Source organism: Xiphophorus hellerii, chromosome 20 (genome assembly GCF_003331165.1).
Source record: "Xiphophorus hellerii strain 12219 chromosome 20, Xiphophorus_hellerii-4.1, whole genome shotgun sequence".
NCBI lineage: Eukaryota > Metazoa > Chordata > Actinopteri > Cyprinodontiformes > Poeciliidae > Xiphophorus > Xiphophorus hellerii.
In genome coordinates, this window is record NC_045691.1 from 20,408,115 (window position 1) to 20,431,447 (window position 23,333).

The following is a 23,333-nucleotide window of genomic DNA, read 5'->3' on the forward strand; positions in this document are numbered from 1 at the left end:
AGATAAATGAACATTTTCATTCTTGACATCCAAAAGCATAACATGTGACTAAGCTAAAAAAATAAGTAACAGCTATTACCTTTTAGCTCCCCAATGCTCCTCCCTTTATTTATTTATTTATTTATTTATTTATTTATTCTTTTCTGTTATGTCTACATGGTGATTTATGCTTATTTTATGTATTTACTTATTTAAGCTATGTAAGTTTCGCGAAATGCATGTAGCCTAATGTGAAGAAATTTATAATTTTCTGATAAACAAATAATAATAATAAAACTGAATGGAAGTGCTCTTGCTGGTTTAGGGATCCAAATTAAAGGCGTAGTTCACTCATTGGCTTAGCGTGCATTGTTCATTTTTGTCACTCCCCCACCGACATCTACCCCCACCCCCTTCCCACGCTCCCGTCCAGCTGCCTCCCCCTGTCATGGAGACGGTTGCTGCCTCCATGTTTTTCTTATCACCATCAGACTGTCTCCTGACTTTTAACATTGAGAAGTGAGCAAAAGCCACCTGTTCTCAGGAATTTTAGCCTGCGCACAAGCATACAAAAACCTCCCAGGTAAACGTAACGTTACGCCTCAGGTCATTGGTGCAGCAAGTCACGTGATCTGCCTCTTCCACTCACCTTTGCGCTCACTCCTCCTCCGAGCGGTCCACTGCGGGCGGTGTCGCGGCTCCAGCAGCCAGTGTCAGGTGTCTGGCAGGTTTTCTCACAAGCTTTGGCTGAACGGAAGTTCCCGCAGGTAGGAGCAGGTACATGTTAGGACGGGGGAACATTCACTAAACAACTAACGCCGCTCTTATCCACAAGCAAAGAGGTATGTTTGAAAGATTTGAGTTCGTATATTGCTAACATTGATGGGAAGTTTAATAAATACACGTGTGTGCGTTGTGAGAGCAGCTTGTGTGTTTCTGTTTATTCAAGACTTTCCTTGAAGTTAAAACGACTGTGTTCTCGGTCTGCGTCATCGAAAGGCTACAGCCTATTTTACCCTTTTATCTCCTAGCCACCATGAAAGCTAGACCTATAATTAAAGTTTTTCAGATGACATGTTGGCCTCAGAGCTGGGCTGCCTGTCTTCAAGTTATTCCTCTTTATTGCATACTTCAGTAATGACTCTGTAGTTCCGAGTCACTCATGCTTTCCTGAACACCTGACTGAGGCTTTTGTATTAATTAATAATAGATCAATTATGCATTAAGCAAGGAGGACTCCTCCTTTTCTCTGACTTAGTAAGTATCCAAATGTGTAGCTTGTAGTCATAGCAAAAACCTTTGAGGGTGTTGTGTCAGCAATGTAGAAATCAAGAGCGTTGAGAGCATATATGATTTTGTTTAATTATAAAATCCTGAAGAGTTTACAGGATTATGTAGGCTGTCATCTAGTCAAGCCTTTGCTTGTGTCTCATTCCCCTGCCGAAACAGGGCGACCGCTGTGGACGCTTTCACAACATATGATGCCACTGACTCAGTCAATACTCCTATTGTGAGCTTTTGGCTGGAAAAATGCTGCTCACCTTTGTGGAGTTTTGGAAAATGAAAATGAAGAAAGCTCTGGTCTTGTGATCTGGAGCTGATAAGGTGACGCTGAAAAGATTTTTATGACTCCTGGTAACAAAAATAATCTTCAAAGTGATTGAGATGGCTTTTATTACCTGGAGCAGCCAGAGTTAACTGCAGCAGGGATTTTTTAAAATGAAATATCATTGACCGTCTATACAGTGATGCAGTTGCACGGGCAACTAGAAAATCCCCAAAACTCACAAGAGAAGACAAGGAGCATTAGTAGAACTGAGACCAGGAGGATCTGACAAAAGGAGTGGTGATTACTAGAAATGGAAACAGTGCTGTAAACTGAATACAACAGACAAAGACAGCATGTTACAGGAGCACACTAGTTTACCAGAACAAACAATGAATAATAATGATACATAATAATAAAAGAGAACTAATACTATGAATAAATGATGCGTATAAGAATTAAGGAAGTAACAACAGATCTAGGATCCATGTAATTGGGACAGTTTTATATTCTGCTGGTACGATAACCCCAAGTAAAAATAAACCAGGTTCTTGGTAGTACAGTATTTAATTATTTTTTTTTAAGACGAATGCATAACCTTATCTAATTTCTTTTACTTGAAGTAGGAAGGCAACCATTTTAAAATCAGTGTGATTAGTACTCACATCACAATGGACTGTTTGGAGCACAGTAATTGTTGCCTAATGTATTCCAAGCATTTTGAACTTATATTTTTAAGGCTATCATAATAATTACCCAGTTGTACAGAGTCTCATGGCAGCAGATGGTCACTGTGGATGTAAACGAAAACAAAGTTAATAAAGGTATCATAAGAAAATAGGGTGGTATTTTATGGAAATATACAGATCCAGTTTTAGTTCATTCAAATTGATAAAATCTGCCCTAGTGGGTGTGTCTGTTAGTCTTCTACCTCTCTGACGATTTAATTATTTTGTGATATGGCATCTTTCTGTTACAGGTAATACAAAGATGCCACGCTTCCAAAAATCTAAAGTATCACTTTAAGCAAAAGATAAATAATAATAATAATATCAAATTGCAGCTAAAATTAGTTTTCAAGCGCTCATCGCACAGAGTTGTATGCCTTTCTGCTGTTCTGCTCTTCATAGTGTAAAACAAACAGTTATTAGCTTGTTAATTAGTAAGGCTATCTGCTCAGGTAGCCACCCTGGATTCAGCTGCTTAAGACAAGTTTTTCTGGCCTTGGTCTCAATGATCAGAGTGTCTAAGACCTTGACTGTATGTAAACCACAACTTTGCATCAGTTTTAAGTCTTAATTTGCTTAATTTATTTTTTTTTTAAATCAAAAGATTAAGGCTGCTTTTGCATGCCTTAAAAGCATGACCCTATCTTACTCCTAACTGCTTTCTATTAACGTGGAGAAAACAAAGGATCTGTACTAATAATTCACTCCATGAGTATCTGGAAGGACAGGTCGGACGCATATTTACCTTGTCTCATTCATTGCTTCTAAATCCTTAGGCTTTTTAAGATTTAAGTCGAATAGGTGACTTCTCCAGGGTGTGTCTCCTCCTTTGCATGAAGAAAATGACTCCAGGCTTAAAGCAAGACCTGAAGCAAACAGATGAACAGTTGAATGACAACAAAAAGAACCCGATCCAGTGTTCTGGCTTAGTATTGGTATCAGGCAACATACAGGATGACGAAATGAGCCACCCTGCCTTCAGATCTAAAGTTTGTGTCAGTAATAAGTCGCCTTAAGGAACGTAAACATAACATCGTAACGCTCGTTTGTGAATATATGTTGGATTGTGTACCGCCATTATTTATCTTTTGTTCATATTTGTCAAACTTAATATAGAAATCAAAACTTTATCTATAGAGTAGATTGAAGTAAACACAAATAAATAGATCAAATTTGGTGTAAAGTAAAAGAAGGACTTTTTATTGACTGTTTTTAAATGAGGGTTAAAGTTCAGTTCAAAGTCCTGAAAGTAGTCAGCATCAGAGTGATGATGTAATCCTCTAGGTGTGCCACGGTGAACATGACCACAGCTGAAGTGATTGTTAAAGTAATACTCTGCAGATGGCAGTGATTTACGAGGCCCTGCTAACATTTTATATACATGTTGAAGCCACAAACATCAATATATTTATTTTTATTAGCATTCTAGGTGTAAATAGACAAATTGCTAAGTAAATAAATCAAACCTTTAAGGTATTAACAGCTCAGGTGTGAATTTGAGCGTCTTTGATGGCACGAATACATTTTCAGTGAAGGACACTCAGATCTGTGTTTCAACTAGAAATGTGTTCATGGTTGTGAATGTTAGTATATACTGTATGTACTTTAGTGGTTGAATGTGGCTGTAGTGTAAAATGCTTTGAGTGGTCAGTATGAAAGATGCTAAATAAGTTCTGTCCATTTCCCATTCCAGTGTTTTGGAATATGACTTCACCAGCTCTGCAGTCCACAGAGTGATTTATATATCAGAGTGATTTATATATATATATATATATATATATATATATATATATATATATATATATATATATATATATATATATATATATTGCTCAAAGGTTCATCATTTGACAAATAAGCCAGATCTAAAAGCAAAAGCTTAGTCAAAGGATAATTAAGTGAAAGCGTAATTTTGGGTTCACACTCATCTTCTGTGAAACTGTGTCGCCACTGCGCCGGCCACTTGTTGTGTGAATATACCTACTCTGCTGCTTTCAGTTTGTGTTTTCCCTCTTTGCATTCATGCAACCGGATCTGCAGTACAAGTTCAAACACGTCGACTTGTCTGTTTGCATACACGACTGAATGAGCACAAATATGTGCATTCAGCCGTTTTGTTAGGAAAGTTTTATGTTATAAACTTGCAAATGAATAATTGTAGGCAGAAAACAAGCCCGGCACACACCGTGCTGGACTCTTCCATATGGGTGCCTGACGGTCTGATGCAAGAACAGGTTTCAGACTAGTTTTTCCATTTCAGTAGAAACTGCAATCTTGATAACGGAGTGCCAGAAAGATGAACCAACTGTCAACAGATACGGGGGGAAAAAAAGGGAGCATCCTGTTGATTATGAATTATTTTTTGTTTGTTTATTTCCTACATGCTAGGTGGCTAAGTGTTACTCTCAAATGAATCTTATTTTAGTGATTTTATCCTTCATTATTTTGTGCATATGATTAATGTATATTTGTAACATATTATGTTTCACAGTTTAAGTATTTGATTACTTTCTTTTCTAAAGGCAGCTGTTTGTGCAAAACAAATGTCGGCAGTTTTGGCTCGAATGCTTTTGTAAAATAAATATTTGGCCTCTATTGCATTTTTATTGTGAATTAAAGGTTAATTAATAAATAGACAAATAAATTAAAAAAGACATTCCTTTAAGGGGAAAATAAATGACATCCGTAGATTTGGTGCCTTGGGACATTTTTAACATTTTGTTACAACCAGACACTTCAATGTTTTAATTGGGATTTATGTGATATAACAACATAAAGTTCTGCATTAATATGAAGTGAAAGGAAAACTATGGTTTTAAAAAATTCTGCTCATGAATTATGCAGATTCACATGCATTTTCTTTTACAGTGAAACCCCTAAAAAAAATCCAGTGCACCAAGTTTTCCTCAGAATTCACCTAATTAGTAAAAGAATAACAACTTAAATTTAGCTGGTCTGTCAAGTTCTAACGTGACACATTGTGAAAAAGTTAAAGGGATGTAATGAATGCTTTTGCAGGTACACGTATCATATCACATTGCATTGTTTTGTATGAGTTGCCCCTGCATCACATGGTGTATTGCTTTGGATTTGTTTCACATCATATCAAATAGCATCACAGACTATCTCGTGATATCGCCAGACTCTCACGATCATATTGTGTCACAGTTTGCCTCAAACACTGTGAATCATTTCGCTTTCTAACAATCCTGTCTTAACACTTCTTAACATTATTCTTCAACAAATACGAGGCATTAATAATTACATAAGATCATCTTTTTTGTTTGCTGCTTTTGTTTTCTTTTATTTTCTCTATCTCCCAAAGCCTTTTCCTGGTTGTGGTATAAAACAAAGAAATATATTTGTAGAAGTAGATTACTAAGAAATATGTTCAAATATCTAATGAATGTGTTTGTGGCTTTTATTTTTTCTTGCTTCAGGTTGATAGCCATGGAGAACGGCTCATTTGTTCGGGGCTCCAAGGTGACGCAGTCCTTGCGTGTCACTGCCAAGGAGCTGTCTCTCGGCGGGCGAGGGAAAAGCAGTGGCATTGCAAAAATATTCTCCAAGTGGGTAACATTTTAGCAAACTTTGGTAGTAATTTCTACTTTTAGCAGCTGCCTTTAATACAGATAGAGGTTAAAGTAAATTTTAGGACATGTTAAACATGATTGAATAGTTTATGATATCCTCTTGCTTTTACAAATGTAAAACCTCAAATGTTTTTGTTTATTTTTCGGGTACATCTGAAATTATGATCAGACCTCTGAATGTGTAACGTATAAATCTCTTGAGCTGCCTGAATAAATTGTTTTCAGGATTCAAATCCAACCATTCCAACACAAAAGCTATGATTGGCAAACATGATCTATTATGCTGAATTTGGGTAACGTGCAAGCACTCACCAATTTTAGCACTCACCATTTTACATAATTATCCCCCTTTTAACAAGGTTTCATTGAACTTAATTCTAAATTACCTCTAAAACCTTTTTGCTCTTATGAAATTTGTTTCTATTTCTTGTGGTTCTGATCCGAGCTTGGGTCTGTTGACTCAAAGGAAATATGACCAATTATTGCCAACTAAAACCATATTTCTTTACTGTAAATTATAAGTGGACAATAGAGAATTACATCATACCACTCAAGCATGTAATGACCAAACATTTCTGGGTATAATATGGTCACTATGCAAAATGACCAGAAGCCACTCCCACCAGGAGAAACCTGAAGAGCAAGGGATGAAGCGACAGCCCTCCAAAAACACCATGGTTACCTGTAGTTTACTCAAGACCATGTGGGCAAGTGGGAAGGTTGTTTAAACATGTTTGGTAGATGATGACATATTATTGTGTAAGTGGGAAGGGTTCTGTTTGGAGAAATGATAGCGCAGATTTCCGGATTAAGACAGTTATCATGGTGGAGGCTGGACTCACATGAATGTAGTTTTGTGTACATGGACTGGCTCCACCAAGGAGTTGAGATTAATTCCAGTCAATGTGAGAGAATAATGTGTAGAAACTATCCATAAGAGTATTTTTTCCTGTGTCCTTTATATGGCTAGGAAAACTTGTTTAATCATTGAAGTATCTAAGCACCGGCGTTTGTTTCCAGAATGTCATCATATAACATTAAAATAAACAAATGAACAGGTTTTTTTTGTATACGTTGTAACTTAAAGCCTCCCAACGTTTTAAATCAGAAAACATAAAATGTGTGTATGCTCTGCATTGTTGTGAGTCAGTAGAGGTCAGCGTTGTTTCCTTGCCCTGCAGGTACCAGAAGAATGCCGAGAAATCCAATGCAGAAAAGAAAGGAGTGAGTATTCCTCTTAAAGATGGATCATATTGAATAGTGACATTTATGTAAAATTATGTATTGCTAAGAAAACATTCACAGATCTTTGCAAAAATAATTCACATCCGCCAGTCCTGCAGATATTGTTGCTTTAGTGTATTTTATTGGGAGTTTATGTGAAACACCAACACAAAGTTACTGGCTTTTTCTGAAAATCTTTATGTCCATTTCTGTTCAGCCTCTCTGATCCCAAACTTTGTAGAAACACCCCATCCTCTGCGGTTACAGCTGCAAATCGTCTGAGTTATGTTTCTACAATCTTTGCAAATTTGGATACCAACAGTTTTGCCCATTTGTCTTTCTAAAATGCCATAAGCTCACTCAGTCAGATTGGATAGAGAAGATCTGTGAACATCTTTTTTAAGATTCTCAATTAGATTTAGGTTTAGACTGAGGGCTTTTCTAAGACACGGCTGCTTAGATTCATGCCCTTTCAGTGGAGCTTTGGCTGCATGTTCAGAGTCTTTCTGTCCTGCTGGAAGGTGAACCTATGCAGGCCCTTTGCTGACGTTTGGGCACTATTAAGTAAGTGGCTCTTCTTGACTGTACAAGAGTTTATTTATAGTCATCAGCGTAAAGGGAGCTGAATAAAAATGGAGGTCACATATTTCAGAATTGTATTTGTTTAAAACAGTTCAAAACCATGCATATGCTGAACTTGTTGGTTCAGGATACGGTTGGTCAAGTCCAGCAATATACATCTAAAAACTTGACAACTTTTAGATGCATCCTTGCTCAAAAACACCTGAATTAAATGAGTGGCTCGTTATGAAACCTCTGCACAGCTAAAAATATGCTGGTGAGTGAACTTGGGCAACACTGCGACATAAAACCCCAGTAAAATGCAGTAAAGTTTTAATTTCTTGGAAAAACGGGTGAAGCCCTAGAGGTGTGAATGTTTTACGAGGCACTGTAGAAACCTAATCCTTCGTTGGAAGACAGGGATTAAGATCTTTCATTTAAAGACTAAACAAACAAGCAGATTAATGTGTAAATTACCATTTATTTTGCCCCTTCCTCCGGAGTGGGGGTTATACAAACTGTGTGTGTACTGCTTGTCTCTCTTGATTTCCTCCATTCCACTCATGTGGTGGTAACCTAATTAGAGCTTTAGGAGATGAGGAACGCGCACACAAACGCATTGACTCACCATGCCAACACACTGCCTGTTCCAGCTGACCTCTCATTGGCTACTTGTTGCGACAGGCAAGCTATCAAACCCATAATCCTGCTCCAGTGTAATCCCCCACTTGTAAAACTTATTGAGGCTCCACGTGCAGGTTTGGCTGCTGTGTCAGAGTGAAAGAGCGGTAAACAAACTTGGACTGAGATCAAATGAGAAACGGATCAGAGAACGTCATGAGGAAACACAAGGTACTGTTGTACAGTGTGATTACAGGGTCTGTTTCCCAGCCTGTGTGTCAAGCAGCTATTTGGAGAGACTGTAGGCATCTTCTTTCTTTAATGCTGTGGGTGGTAAAGCCGAAACCTGATATAAACCAAGGTAGCTGCTCAGATGTTACTGTAATGATAGGAGCTGAATTCTCACAAAGCACCGCCAGCTGTAATCTAAACCAATATTTAGTGTGAATCAGTTTAATTATTGTTTTTCAACGTCTTAACATATGTTTGCCTTCCCGATACAATTACATTAAAGTTGAGCGTCAGCTGAATTATTTATGAATAACTCGTGTGGTATGTTGTGTCTGAGCTTAGTTTGAATGAGCACCGTGAAAGACCATCTGTTTGTGTGGTGTGTGTGTGGGGGGTTGTGTGTGTATGCGTGTGTGTGGGCGTGGGGGTGTGGGTGTGTGTGTGTGTGTGTGTGTGGGAAGATAGTTGGGGGTTGGGAGTCTTTGTCAACATGTCCAGCAAATACCAAGTCCATCTTTTATTATGTAATCAAGAGACAGATTGTTATAAAGAATAAGATTTCTGGATTTTATTCTGTTGTGACTTGCAGTAATTTATTAATCCCAAACTAAACTTTATTTGAAGGGGTGTGCATAAGACTGGCATGATACTGTCATAAACATGAAGCAGTCTTCATGAATGTTTACGAATGCTGTCATGTAGTGTCATTTGGTAAATAATGACGCTTTAAAATGGTCATTAATGTCAAAGTGATGCAAAATGTACACTTTTAATGCAACTTTTAGGACAACTTTGCATTAAAAGTGTTTTAATTTTCCGAATGACGCTTCATGACAGCATTCATGAAGACTCTGTCATGTTCATGACAGATGTTATGTCATATTTATGACAGTGTCATGTCAGTCTTATGCACACGCCTTCAAATAAAGTGTTACCATCCAGTTAACCTAGTTTATTACGTAAATAAAATGATTTCGTCTTTTAATTATTTATGGGCCTTTCCAACTTGTTGCTTAATGTAAGAAAGGAAAGCTTGAAAGGCAGAAGAACAAAGCCAATATTCAGATTTATTTCTGCTTTGAAGATGATCTACAACCTCAAATTACCCAGTTGAACTAACGATGCACAGCTAAGCCCTAAATTGTTTCTGACAGGCACATCAGACAGGCATCTCAAAAGACAACAAGATAATATAAAAGTAGTTTCTGTTTCTAAATGGGTGTTGAAAGTTATTTTTAATCTTGTCATTATTACATGAATCAAACCCTCATAACTGCTGAGCAGCTCTCTGCGTGTTTCCGCTGGTATTTTGATGAGTTTTCTTTGGCGATGAGCTCGAAGTCTTTCAGGTTGGAAAGCCTCTTTGCCATCACCCTAAACTTCAGCTCCCTACACAGACTCTCTACCACATACATAGACTTGAGCTATTTCAAAAATGATAATAATAGTTCCAGGCAGAAGAAACATATTGGTAAGATTAAAATATAATTTTATTCCCCACATAATATTCCTACTTCATTACCAGGAATATGAATCATTTTGGCTGGAAATTCTTCTTTTAGTGATTGTATTTTGGAAAATGGTTTGTCTAAGTCAGAGGTCTGCAACCTTTGTAATCGAAAGCGCTTTTGTGCCCTCTGTCCAGAGAAATAAAAGTTGTTTAGGGCTGAAATGCTACATGATCGTTTGACAAAAAGACTGCTTATAATTTTTTAGAAATATCTGCTCTAGACAATGTGATTTCGCAATTAAAAAAACATATATTTATTTATATTTTTAAGTTTTAAATGAAAGAAAGGATACAGTTTTCTTCTATGATTTTTGTATAAGAAACAATGAAAAGTCATTTTTTATATATTTATACCTAAAGTCTGTACACTGTGAGCGCTTGAGGAATGATTTTTTAGGCACACAATCTTGTATTATAAAAACTGATTCTGACAAAACACATAGTTTCCAACCCAGTGACAGAAAAAAAACTCACGGTCACTTTTACTGTCACCAGTAAAAATCTTACTGGTGGTTTTTGAGTCATTCTTTTGTGGATGTTTACTGCAATTATTCTATCAACAAATCTGAAAACCTCCATGTGTTATCAAATCTGCAGTATATCTAAGTACATTAGTTGGTTCTTTATTACCAAGTTGCAGACTCCTGGTTTAGTTTCTTGTTTAGCTGTTGAAATGCTAACAAATGCTGTGTGACTGCAGTGAATCTGTATTGACCTTCTGTCTCAAGCTGTGTTCCCAATTAATGCAGTAGGTTTTATTTGAAATTGATATCACATGCTGCCCTGTGGTTCAGATGGAGAACAGATGCACCAAACATGGAGGCTGTTGTCCTTGACACATTTGTCCTCGGTTTGATTTACTGCTTCTCCTTATCTATTTGCCCTTTCTCCTCTCAAGCTACTAATGAGTAAAGGCCACATGTGACAAAAACATTAAGCAAGAATAAAATCTGTTTGAGGAATTTTTTTAAACAACTTTCAAATACACTTTTTTTTTAGGATTGGTCAACGTGGGGTTATTGGTATTGAGCCTCCTTTACTCTGATACTCTTAAATAAAATCCACCACAACAACTTTTATTCAAAAGTTCCCTTTGACAGAGTTTAACTTCTTCTCTAACACACAAAGTCCTTAAATAAAATAAAATACGCTGAAGTCTCTGGGTATGTTGTGACAAAATATGATCAATTGAAGGGACTTCTTCTGTTAAAGCTCAAATAATCTTTTTCTTTTTCTTTTTAAAAATAAGTTTTTTCACAAGACATGTTGGCATGTGTATAGTAGATTATATGGAAATATGGCTGCTCTAATTCCAGTTATAAAAAGTCTTTTTGTTTACCAAGGTAGATCACTTTTGTGCCTTTTCCATCACTTTTTTTGCTGTTTTGAACACCGTCTCATGTCTGTCTGTCTCTGTGATTCTGTATAACTGCCACTCATTATGTGTAAACTTGCAGCTGCTTTTGAGGATAATTTAAGGCGGAGGTTTCCAATTCCAGGACCAGAGGGCTGGCGTCCTGCATGTTTTATGTGTTCCTGGCTCAGCAGCTGATTTAAAAGCAGAGGGCCATTAACATCAGGCCTCTGCTCAACCTGATGAAAACCTGAAAAAATTTTAAGCCACTGGGATCTGGTAGCATCACTGACCCTGATCAGTTACCTCAGAGACAGAAATGACCAAAAATACAGAATCCATGATTGTTTTTAAATTTTCTGCTGCAATAAAAGTTTTGATTGAACCTGCAGTCTTTAAAGGACCGGCACTGTCTTTCAAAAATATCCATACCCTTTGGTCTTTCAGTTCTGAACACAAACTTTAACAAACTTGATTAGATTTTATGAGATAGATCAGCACAGGGTAGCAGTTATGAACTGGGGGTGAGAGTAGAGGGAGATGTTCTGGTCAGATTACGTCTCTGGGTTTCATGGAAGAAGCTTCGTTGGACGGGAATCTAATACTACAGTTCGTCCTCAACACGTTTTCCATATTGGGAAACATGGTGGTGGCTCTATCATGGGAGGATACATGGAGCCGGACAACAAATCTAAACATACATCCAGAGCTACAATGGAAGTTTTTTTATTTTTTTTAATTACAGTAAGCTTTCATTTACAAATTTTAACTTTTTGTAACTGAACTCAAATTTCTGGCTTTCAGTTTGGTTTAATAATAAAGAGAACCCCGAGGATCCAGCAGCTTTTCCTCAATCGCAGACATTGGTGCAGCCATTCATTAAAAGTGGCCAATTACAACAAGCCTTTTTGAAAAAGAGTCATTATCCTATATAATAATAATAATAATAATAATAATATTAATATTTCTAGATTAATGAAATGGAAAACAATTGAATAAGAGAAATGTGCAAGAAACTATTATGCACAAATCATTTGTAAGTTAATTTTATTAAGATATGTCATGTTTGGGTTTTGTTGAACAGGTTAAAATGGAAAAAAGTCACAATAAACAGTTTTTGTGCATTAATTTTAAAAAAATCTCACTTTTGTGGCAATGAGAGGATTTTTATCAACAATTGAACACCAATTATCAACATGGACTTTGTCTAAACCATCCTGAATGGTTTAGTCAAACTCCAGGTCAAAAATAAACTGAGAATGTATTGTGGTGTTCACAGATCCTCTCTGTTTTGCAAAGACGAATGAGCCAAAATTCAAATCTCTGGTTGTGGACAGATGGTAGAGACTCTTCCTCAGCTTCATTTAGGGGCCTCAGAGTAAAAGTGACTAAGATGCAAACCACACTTTTCTGTATTTATTGTTTATTTATATTTACTTTGTAGAACATTTTGAAAACCAGGTATTTTTTCTATGGCACTTTTACGGCAATGCACTGATTTGTGTTGGTCTGTCTCAAAATATTTGCGGTAATGGCGTGACAAAAACAAATAAAAAACCACATAATTTCCTAAGATATTGTAGAGTCATAAGATTGTAGAGCTTAGGAAATGAGCAACTCTTAATTAAATACTGAACTAGGCCTGTCGCGATAAACGATAAATCGATTAATCGTACGATAAATTAAAACTATCGACGTCATTTTAATTATCGGCATTATCGTCTCTTCCAGCCTTTTTCTCTTTCTGTTAATGACACTGAAAGAAAAAAGGCTCAACTCCGGTGCTCTCCACTGACTCCTCCCTTCCTCATTTCCTTAGTGAAAAGCCCAGCGCAGACTGCACGATCTTAGAGCTGCCAGCCGATTGTCGGCCCATTTTCAAAACCTGACAGACCACACATTAGCCGACAGAAATCCTAGGTATAGCGGTTCGATCGGATTCGTTCCTGCCGTGTGGTGTCCAACAATGGGCACAAAATAATGGCTACAAGTTCAGTTAACTAATTTTAAAACCAGGCATTAATCAAAGCTTTACTACAATCTACCTGCAATGCATGTGGCTAGTGTCAGCGTAAAGTCCTGACCGAATGAAAATCATTATAACCTATTTACGTCACGTTAACGAAGAACAGCTGAAAAGTTACCGGGTTTATCAACTGCGGTAGCAATTTCGCTCCAACTCCTCCACTTGTCATTTCTATATTCTTTGCTTTTGAATAAACATTAATGTTGTTTCCACATATCATCTCCAATGTCCGCTGGACTTCGGGTTGCGTCGTGTCAGCTGTTTGGGACGTAATTTCCCCTCAGAAAGTGCGAAGGAGAATCCTCGCTTTCTGATTGGCTGCCTGTCACATTCAACAGGTGTAGTTAAAGCTCCCAGTCGGGGAAAACCCCTGATTTAGATCGGAGCGGCAACGACGATCTACCGTAACACACCACACAATCTTAGAAAGATCAACGTTTTAAGATTGTTGTAAGGGGAAAAATAGGAGCAAAAATCATGTAGTGTGAACTATTGCATCAGGTAGTCGATGTGCCCATTTTCTCTATTTAAATCTAATTATTACTGAAGGGCAAAATAATATACAGACTTCATAATCTGCACTCTTTTGGTTGAATGCAGTATTTATTTCCACTTTGGCTTTATGTTGTTTAGTTTTTTTTTCAAGTGCGTTTTTTGTTAATGGAGACTGAGAATCCATTTTGTTTTTGTTTTCGGTTGTTTTGTTTATTTTGTTTATCAGTTGCAGTGTTTAGTGTTCTTTTGAAAATAAAGTGTATCTATCTTTGGCAGGAAATCACATGCATTATTACCTCATTTCCATTAAATCAGTGTAAAAAGGTCTTCAAACAATATTATCGTTTATCGCAATAATTTTTGAGACAATTAATCGCTCAGCAAAATTTCCTATCGTGACAGGCCTATACTGAACTATTTCTTTACCGTTTAATTTTCCTCCCTGCTCCTTGCTTTAATTGATCCCTTTTATTCTTTTAACCTGAGTATTCTGTATCTTTCTGGCGAGTCGTGCATTAATTTGAGGTTTTGGTAACTTTGTCCACTAACACTTCATCAGAGGAAACAAGAAGTAAAAGCAGGGAGCAAAGAGTTAACTTTTCCCGGAGCGTATCATTTCCTGCTCTGGTTTCCTGGGTATTCTGACTCTGTCTCTCACTTTCCTGCCGTTAGAGCGGGGCCGGACCGGCTCTCTCTGGTAGGTCTTGTCTAGCCGCCTGTGTCATGTACAGCTCGACCTTCTGCCGTCTCTCGCCTCCTGAGCCGCGGAGGAAAACCAGCCGCGCCACCTGGACTTTCCTTGCTGTCTCGCTGTAGTGACACCAATCCTGGCTGCTTCTTCTCATTGAAAAAGGTTCCTTCTTCTTTTCTACTTGCTTAAACAAAAAATCGGGAACAATCTCTTCGTGATCCGGTTGTCCATTCAGGCTGGCCTCGCTTCACAAAGACAGCAGTTGTGCCACTGCTTTTTGTTTTTTTGTCTGGGTTTTGTCACTTGCTGAAATCTCGTCGCGGCGTCCTTTACTGTTTCTATGTATTTATTTTACACATAAGGATTCAGTTCATGTTTGTCATCTTTAATAACTTGTAATTAATTGCAAGGCATATTAAATAGTTTTTTTGTGTGGAAATTGTGCAAGGGTGTGGGCAGGAAACGTCATTCTGAAGTCCATTTTGTTTTCTATGATTAACAGAAGTACATATTTTCCTGTCCACATCCTCTTTGCTTATGTGTCACTGCTTTTCTACAATTGAGGAACTTCCTGCCTGCTGAAGTGTGTGGTGCTCCTGCTGAGTTTTCTTTTCCTCACCTGTCACTAAAAGCAGACACTTCAGTGGTAAACGGAGCCGTCGTCTGTGGGGTTTAGGGAAAAAAGTGAAGAGAAAAGCAGCTGAGTTTCCCGTCACAGCTAATAAACCAGCATCTCTGACTTCAGGAGCCACATCTCTGTGCTGGAGCAGCGTTGAGCAGCTGCTCACTTCATCTATTAACTTAGCCAAGTTCAGAATCAGGCATTTCCTTCATTCCACTGCATTAATCCGAGGCCTTTCAGCTGTCTCTCTCCATCAGTTCTCCTTCAACTAAATAGTTCTTGTGACTGAATGTTTTTTTTCTAATTCAGTTCATCTCTCTTGTTTTTCTTGCAGACTACTGATAGCGCTCCATCCTCTCTGCGCGCTGGAAAACTGAATTCTCTGAAGAATCAATTTGAGCAAGCAGTCAACCTAAATCAGGATAAAAAGCCTCCTGTTCTGCCTCCCAGTGGCTCCAGCATTCGCCGCTCACGCTCCGTCCTGACCAGACCCGCTGCCATCCGCGAGGAGCCCGCGCCTGTCAAGAACCAGGACCTGCACGCCGATAAGGGGGATCAGCGCGCAGCCAGGCCAGTGCAGCAGCCACCCGCAGCCCCGGCGGGCGACAAGCAGAGAGGGATGGACAGGGATGAGGTCACAGACAGGCGAAAACCTGAGACGATTGAGGAGGAAGCTCCCACCAGCCCACTCGCCACTTTTGAAAAACCCAAAGTTCAGCTGACCGACCTGAAGATGAAGTTTGAGAAGGGAGAAGATGCCGCTGGAAAGGTAAACCTGTTGATTTGTAAAAGTGGCAAAAGTCTAAACTTGATGGCGAGTGCAACATAACTCAGGTTTTTAGCTTGTAGTTAAGGTTACAATCTTGTTTTTGTTGTTGTTTTTACAGTGTCTTGCACAAGTATTCATACTCCTGGAGCTTTTATTTTTCACAAGAATTGTGTGATAAACCAACACAAAACATGATACATCTGCAAAGTGAGGAAATTAGGTTATGTAGTTATTAAAATATGCTGGACATTTGCATTTGATGTTTTCTAGAGTCAGCTTTTACTGCAAAATATATACCTACATAACTATATTGATTACGATGTGTAAATTACAAAGAGTTGGATAATTATTTACATATTATTCATTGATGTATGCTAGTAATGTGTTTTAGAACATAATAAGGTGTCATGTAGAGTTATTAAAAATTTGCAGGTTATGCATGTTTCAACAAATAGACATTAACAAGTATCAATTCATCACAAGTCAAATCATTTTTGTCGTGTTTTCCTCATTTTTGAGCAGCTTTGGATCTGCTGAAAAGTGAACTTCTGCCCCAGCTTCAGGTCTAAAATGTTTTCTCCCAGAATTGCCCTGCATTTAGCAGAAGCTATCCCATAGCATGCTGCTGCCACCACCGTATTTCTCTCTTCATTATCCTGTTTGTTCAAACAAACAAACTCATAGACCTGTTTATACTAAGATTAAACGACACACAGCCTGACTGCACTCACTAATTAGCACACTGGATCAACACACTTTTTGTTTTTAACATTGCAAATTATTTTCCTTCCACATCATAATTATGCGCAGCTTTCTGATAATCTATCACATAAAATGCCAGTAAAACAGATTTATTCTTTTTGTTGTGTCTTGATAAGATGTAGAAAAGAAAAGGTCAAAGGTGAACATTCTTTTGCGAGGTGCTGTCCTGGTGCAAAATGCTCAGGCACATTTCCCTTCACGTCCTTTCAGACGTTTGAAACCGTCCATACTTACTTGTTTCACTCATTTCTGAAGGCCCTTTAGTTCAGTCACCAGTCTCTACCTTCCCCAGTTCCATTCTTTCGCTGCAGCTCTCCTTCTCTTTTTCTCTCTCTCTCTTTTTTTCTCTCTGACCAATAAAACAAGTCTCCCTCTCTTCAGCTCCTGAAACAGAGGAATGCAGACATTCCTTTCCAAGGCCCATCTCAGTCTTCATGGGATCGCCTCAGTAAAGCTGCTGTCTTTATCTTGGCATTGTTAACATATTTAAAACCAAGAATCTTCTTTTTTTTTGTTTTTAGAGTTTTTCCTTCACTCTTTGGGTTTCTTTAGTTAATTCATCCCTGTATTCACGTTTGCTCAGTTTCCCTCTCGTGTTATTATACTTAATCTGTTCTCACATAATCATTGAAACTATTATTCACATTTATTCATCTCAACATGATCAATAGGAAAGTTACAAAAAAAATTTCACTCTGTTCTTAGTAACACGTGGGCTGTTTGAAACGGCTCACACTCCTTGCTTTTTTTTTGTGTGTGTGTGCAGAGAGAAACTATCATTAGTGTCAGAGCCGCGGTGCAATCAGGCACATCCACGTTGTGTTTAGTGAAGGACACACGAACGCTTTCAGATGTTTTGACTGCAGGTCAGACGCGTGCAGGTGGCAGCCTTATCAGATCCCAGCCGTCCCAGTTATCATCAGATAAGAGTCAGACATCTGCTACCTGTATCACTTTTGTTTCTCTTTTCGGATTCAGCACACCATCCGGATGTTGTTTACGGTACCAGGCAAAGGTTTTCGTACCTCCTGAATGTTTCTGTTTGTTTTTTGTTTTTTTTTACAACAGTAAACGTAAAAGTAATTCAAAGTATTGCGAGCCGGAACAAATGTATAAACCCGAATGATCCATTGATTTGCAGGTTCAATTGCTGCCAAATATTACTTTACTTTTGAGTAGAGTTAATGCTAAACGCACACTCCAATTTTCTGATTTTCGTTTCTTAAAGTAAAGTTTTGGTTGTAATGTGACTAAAATGGTGATGAACTTTAGTTATTGACAGAAATTAATGCTAAAAACTTTTTCCTATGTTATTTTGTGTTTTAATGTTACCACTTTATTGTACAAATGTTAGTATATATACTTGGATAAAACATGTAAAAATTCAGGTTCTGGACATGGAAGCTGAACAAATCGAACTCGTTCAAAGAGCGCTTGATGACCTGTGACATGTTTTGTTAAGTTTAATCTGGAAATTGTTTGGGTGGTGTCTCTCGCTATCAACCATTGCAAAACTTTTGAGTAGTGAAGGCAGAGATGAGTAATACTTAAAGTGCTCTCCTCAGCAAATTAAGGAAGGAAAACTAGGCCTGGCTCATACATGCACGTTTAGCTCCACTCCTAAAACCTTGGCCTGTTTTTACTCCTTCAGGTCGGCAGGTCGGCGATTCGCAGCACTTCGTCTGAAGACTCAGAACATCCTAAAAGTAAGCAAATTATTTATTTCTACCAGCATTTGTTGTGTTTTTTTTTTTTAACATCTATCGACCTCAGTTTATGAAGATCCCCACCTCTGCTCCAGGTTCTGCGCTGACCCGCTCTGCGTCTATGAAGGAGAAAAAGGCCAAGTATGAGCTGAGTGTTGCTAAACATAACGCCGGCCTCTCTGTGAGTTCAGCACAAGATACAGTTTAACTCAGTTGAAACAAACAGAAATATTTCTGCTGTATTTTGATTGTTTGAAAAAAAATGATATGTGGCTTTCAAGGTTAATGTTCCCCTGATGAAATCTGCTTAACCTTGTCAGCTGATAAAATCACTAAGGACATAAATTAAGGGTGAAATCCAGACTGCAGCTTCGTTCTCCTGCGCTGTGAATGCAGACTTGCCTGCAGGTAGCTTCTGTGCAGTGACAAGAGAACTGTGGTGCAGAAACAGCTGGGGAAAAATCAGCTTTGAGTGTTAGGCAGTGAGCCTCTCTGTATGTTGCTGAAGGGGCATCATCAGTAGGAAAAGATATGCGGATTGTGTGACTGCCTAAAGTATGCGATGCTAACACACGAACAGCAGTCACCACGCGCTCACCTTCGAGGGTAAATGTCACAAGTGAGTTTTGTCATGTAAAGCAGTAGCGTTGTTCAGTTCAGAGTTCTCTGAGATAGTATGAAAACAAAATAGATCGTAACTGAAATGATTAAATTGATATTGAGAAAAGTAATGAATAAGTTTTTTAAGGTTTTATTGTCTGTAGTGGCCTTTATTTGATAGTGCATTGACAGGAAGGTGGGTAATGAGAGAAGGGGGAAGACATGCAGCTGAGGTCGCCAGGGGTCGGATGTGGGTTGTGCTTAACCGCTGCGCCACCACAGCACACTAGAAATACTCATAAACCACACATTAAAACTGCTTTCATCAAAGAACAATCGGTCATCTTGTACTTTGATCTGACCACCCTGCCTTTTTTAATTGATATAATAAAACCAGATTTACCAGTTCAGCTTTTGCTACTCAGTTTCTTTCTCATAAAGATTGAGAAGTGTTTCCATTTATTGTTTGCATCGTTCTCTCTCAGTGTCCAAACTTGGATGATCTTGTCACTAATACTGTTATTTCTCTCTGTGCTTTCACCAGACCGATCAACCAAAAGGGCCTGCTCTAAGAAAATCTGTATCCATGAGAGTCAAACAGACTCCGGCAGCAGAGTGCAATGGTAACGTTTTCCAGAAACCAGAGGAAACATGAAAAGGCCTTGAGCAACGCCAGAGCTGATTCTGTGTTTTCTCTCTTTCAGGAGAAGGAACTGAGCAACTCAAAGCAACCAGGGTGGGGCAACATGACAATCTCACAGCCAGTTACTAAAATCAGTTATTCACTCTTTGTTCTTCATGAATGCATTGGATGGCTTTTGTTTTAGCAGAAGTTTCGCCTGCCAGAGACAACAAAATGCGCTGCCTGTCAGAAAACGGTGTATCCTCTGGAGAAAATGGTGGTTGGTGAACACACTTACCACAAAAACTGCTTCGCCTGTTCTCACTGCAACACCAAGCTGAAGTAAGCTGCTGCACTTGGATCTACTGTTATATTTATTCTTGTATAATAGAAAAGATTAGTCCAGACTCTTGAATGTGCTTTGCTTCACAATCCCTTAAATTCTGCAGTTCATCCTGTTCTGCCACACTTTTTCCTTCCACATAACTTTCCATTTGTGTGCTTAGATGCCAAATGCCCAGTCAGCAGTCATCCACTGATTTCGGTGAATTTATTATTTCTGTTTAACTTAAAGAAAAACTTTGCTTTTGGTCTTATGTAGTGATTTCATTTTAATGAGAAACTGACTTCTAGTTTTATTAGTTATAACAGCAATAACCAAACTGTAACAGAAAAAAAATCCTATTTGAATTGAATTACTAAAATTAATCAACTTGTCAATGACATTCACATTTATTACTTCCATATATACATATACAAACAGGCATATACACATGACTTGTTTGAAATAAGAAAATAAGAGTAAATGTATTTCTTTCTTACCAATCGTGTTGCTGTGTCCCTTTCTGTCCTTCCCTCCTTCCTTCTTACCTCTATCATTTTCTTGCTTATTTTCCTTTTTTCAATTCATTTCTTGTCCTTCCCTCTGTATTTTCTTCATTCCTTGCTTCTTGTATTTTTTCTTTCTTTCTTTCTTCCTCATCTTTGTGTCCTTTCTTTGTGGCTTCCTTATATCTGTCCTTTCCAGCTTTTTGTCCAACCTCAATCCCTTTTTGGTCTCCTTCTCTTCTTATTTTACTTTTCTTTCTTTCCTTCTTTAGTTCTGCCACAAATTTAGTATGAACTTTGCATTTTTAAGTCAAACAAAGTTTTGAAATCTCTGGAACAGGGTTTCTTGGAATTCTGGGAGTCTTAACATGAAATGAATTTTATAAGATTTGTGCTCATGTGAAATCTTTGCTGCTCTGTCTCTAGTCTGTGCAACTACGCCTCCCTGCATGGTAAGATCTACTGCAAGCCGCACTACAACCAGCTGTTCAAGGCCAAAGGGAACTACGACGAAGGCTTCGGCCATCGCCCTCATAAGGAGATGTGGGAACCTCGAGACGAGGGAGAGGAAAGTGAGGAACCGCCGAAGCCCAAAGAGCAACCAGTGGAAGCAAAGCGGCCAGCTGAGAGTGTGTCCGAGCCGCAGCCAGATCCGAGTGGGGAAACGTCGCCACAGGTCAAGGTCACAGACATGGCCGCCTTGCTGGAGACCCGCACAAAACCGCGGGCCGGCTCCGGAGAGATGCTGGAGGCTGCAGACAAGCCGGCCGAGAAGCGGCGGCTGAAGGTGGCCTGGCCGCCTCCGGCTGGCGAAGACCGCCCTGGACCGCTGAGTCCGTCCTCAGAGGACTTCCCTTCAAACAGATCCCGGAGAGCCAAGTGGCCCCCAGAGGACGAGGTCCAGTCATCCTTCCAGAGCTCAGAGCAGGCTGAGCTGAAGAGCCTGAGGAGGACCACGTCTCTGAAGGAGCGCAGCCGCATGTTCACAGTCGCAGCCAAACCGAAACCGACTCCCACAGCCGCCGCGGGTCCCAGGGAGCCGCGGCGCCCACTCAAATTAGTGAAGGACTTCAGGGCATCGCTGGAGGAGAAACAGTCATCTGAAGACAAACCCGAAGTAAACCACCAACAGGAGGAAAAGGAAGAGCAGCGGATGAATCAAACGCCAAACGGAGGCGTGAGAACCTCGAAGGAGAAGAATCCGACAGAAGATGAGGAGGAACGGAAGGAGAGAGCGCAGGAGGAGGCTGGGAAGGAGAAGCACTCCTCCCAGGATGTGGGCTTCTGGGAAGACAACAAGGAGGGGAGCGACGCTGAGGATCTGAGCGCCGAGGATATCATCAAGAAGAACCGCTACTACGATGAAGACGACGAGGACTCAACAGTGTAACAGCAGCTTAAAAATCCACTTCCAGCAACCAAAAAACCCCACTTTTCGCTCAAAGGTGGTCGACTAATTTAGCTTTACCAGATTTTACTCCTGCAGAAACCAAAACTAGCTATCTGTGAATCAAATCTTTTATTGCTCTTTTTATGTTTCATTTAGATTTGTAAAAAAAAAAGTTAACTTTTTTTTTAGATCAATTGCCCTTTGAAAAATGAAGAACAGCGTTTAAATTAGTTTTAGTTTTGGCTCTCCGTTTTGATTTTAACTCCTGAAAACTTGGTACAGCTCTGGTCTTCGCTCAGGGATCAAACAGCTGGTTGTTGCCCAGTTTTGTCCTTGCCTTCATATTACATTAATACTGCTTCCTCTCACTTTTCTGTTTTAAACAGTTTTTAAAAAAAAAATTTAAGCTTAAATGTTTTATCTGCTTTAAACGTTTTCTTTGCAGAATACCTGGCTGATGTTCCACATACCGCTTGTGCAATTAGATTGTTTTTTTCATTATTGTGTTGCATATTACAAAATTTGCAGTTTTTTGTAAATTCATCTCTTGAAATGAAAACGGACCAAATGAGCTGCCAAAGTTTCGTGGTAATTCCTAACATCTCCAGGGGCCTTTTCAAGTTTAAAGGAACATTTGCAAATGTAATCCATTTTGTTTGCAAAACATTTTTAATGTATTTTTTATGCTATGGAGTACATGTTTGCACAACAATTTGTCTTCTTGTGACTGGAGATCACAACCTGTTTCTGAAATAGAATTAAAATGTGCTACTGAGTCCTTGTTGTGCTTTATCTTCTTTTGAGACTAATTCATAAACTAACTCCAATCAGACTTTAAAATGAACATGGCAAGATTTGAGAATTATTCAGATATTCTCCAATCAGAGTTTGAGGGCAACATTTCAGTTCCCAGATGTGCGAAGCTCGGTTCTGGTTGGAGGAGTCCTCTTGGGTGCCGTGAATGATATTCACAGCGACTGAAGCTCTTGAAGTTCCTGGTGATTTGATCCGAGTCCAACCTCACTAGCAGCAAAACGCTCGACTCTAAACTGCTTCTGATGCAAAATAATGACAATGGTGAGAACATACTTTAAGACAGTTGGTATTATAGAACAAAAAGTGGTTTTAAAAAGTATTAAATTGAGGGCTGATAGCGTATTCTCTACCTCATTGCTGCCATAAATGCACAAACCAATTACAGTATATTGAGGCATTGCTGGCACCTTCTTGGGCTCCAAAGCCTTTTTGATGAACGTTTTCTAGCAGCTAACAAATTATAAAATATTTAAATCGATGCCTCTTTGCTCTTCTAAGTTATATTGGAATAAAAGTGATACGCTGGTTTGTCCACACCAACGTAAATCACTGAAATGATCCTAGAAGGCCTTTTTTTGTTGCTTAAACATTGCAAATGAGGTTTTATGTAAAATGATTTTTGCTTTAATTTAAACCACAATAATTTCTGCTGGTGTAAA

General features: G+C 38.8%; 1 protein-coding gene across 4 annotated transcripts; it reads left to right on the forward strand.

Annotated features, from left to right (window-relative positions):
* The first annotated feature begins 508 nt into the window (after positions 1 to 508).
* On the forward strand, positions 509 to 22,634 carry LOC116710743 (LIM domain and actin-binding protein 1-like). Of its 4 annotated transcripts, none has more exons than XM_032549956.1 (10): positions 509 to 746; positions 5,694 to 5,822; positions 7,028 to 7,070; positions 15,516 to 15,950; positions 18,364 to 18,418; positions 18,514 to 18,599; positions 19,563 to 19,641; positions 19,723 to 19,754; positions 19,846 to 19,982; positions 20,895 to 22,634. In XM_032549956.1, exons 2-10 carry the CDS (start codon positions 5,704 to 5,706, stop codon positions 21,856 to 21,858), a joined length of 1,950 nt encoding a protein of 649 aa, XP_032405847.1. In that variant the 5' UTR covers positions 509 to 746; positions 5,694 to 5,703; the 3' UTR covers positions 21,859 to 22,634. The 4 variants fall into 4 exon arrangements, with proteins under 4 accessions (XP_032405847.1, XP_032405844.1, XP_032405846.1 ...); XM_032549953.1 differs by having other exon boundaries at positions 647 to 821; XM_032549955.1 differs by having other exon boundaries at positions 648 to 821; positions 19,849 to 19,982.
* The last annotated feature ends 699 nt before the right edge of the window (positions 22,635 to 23,333 follow it).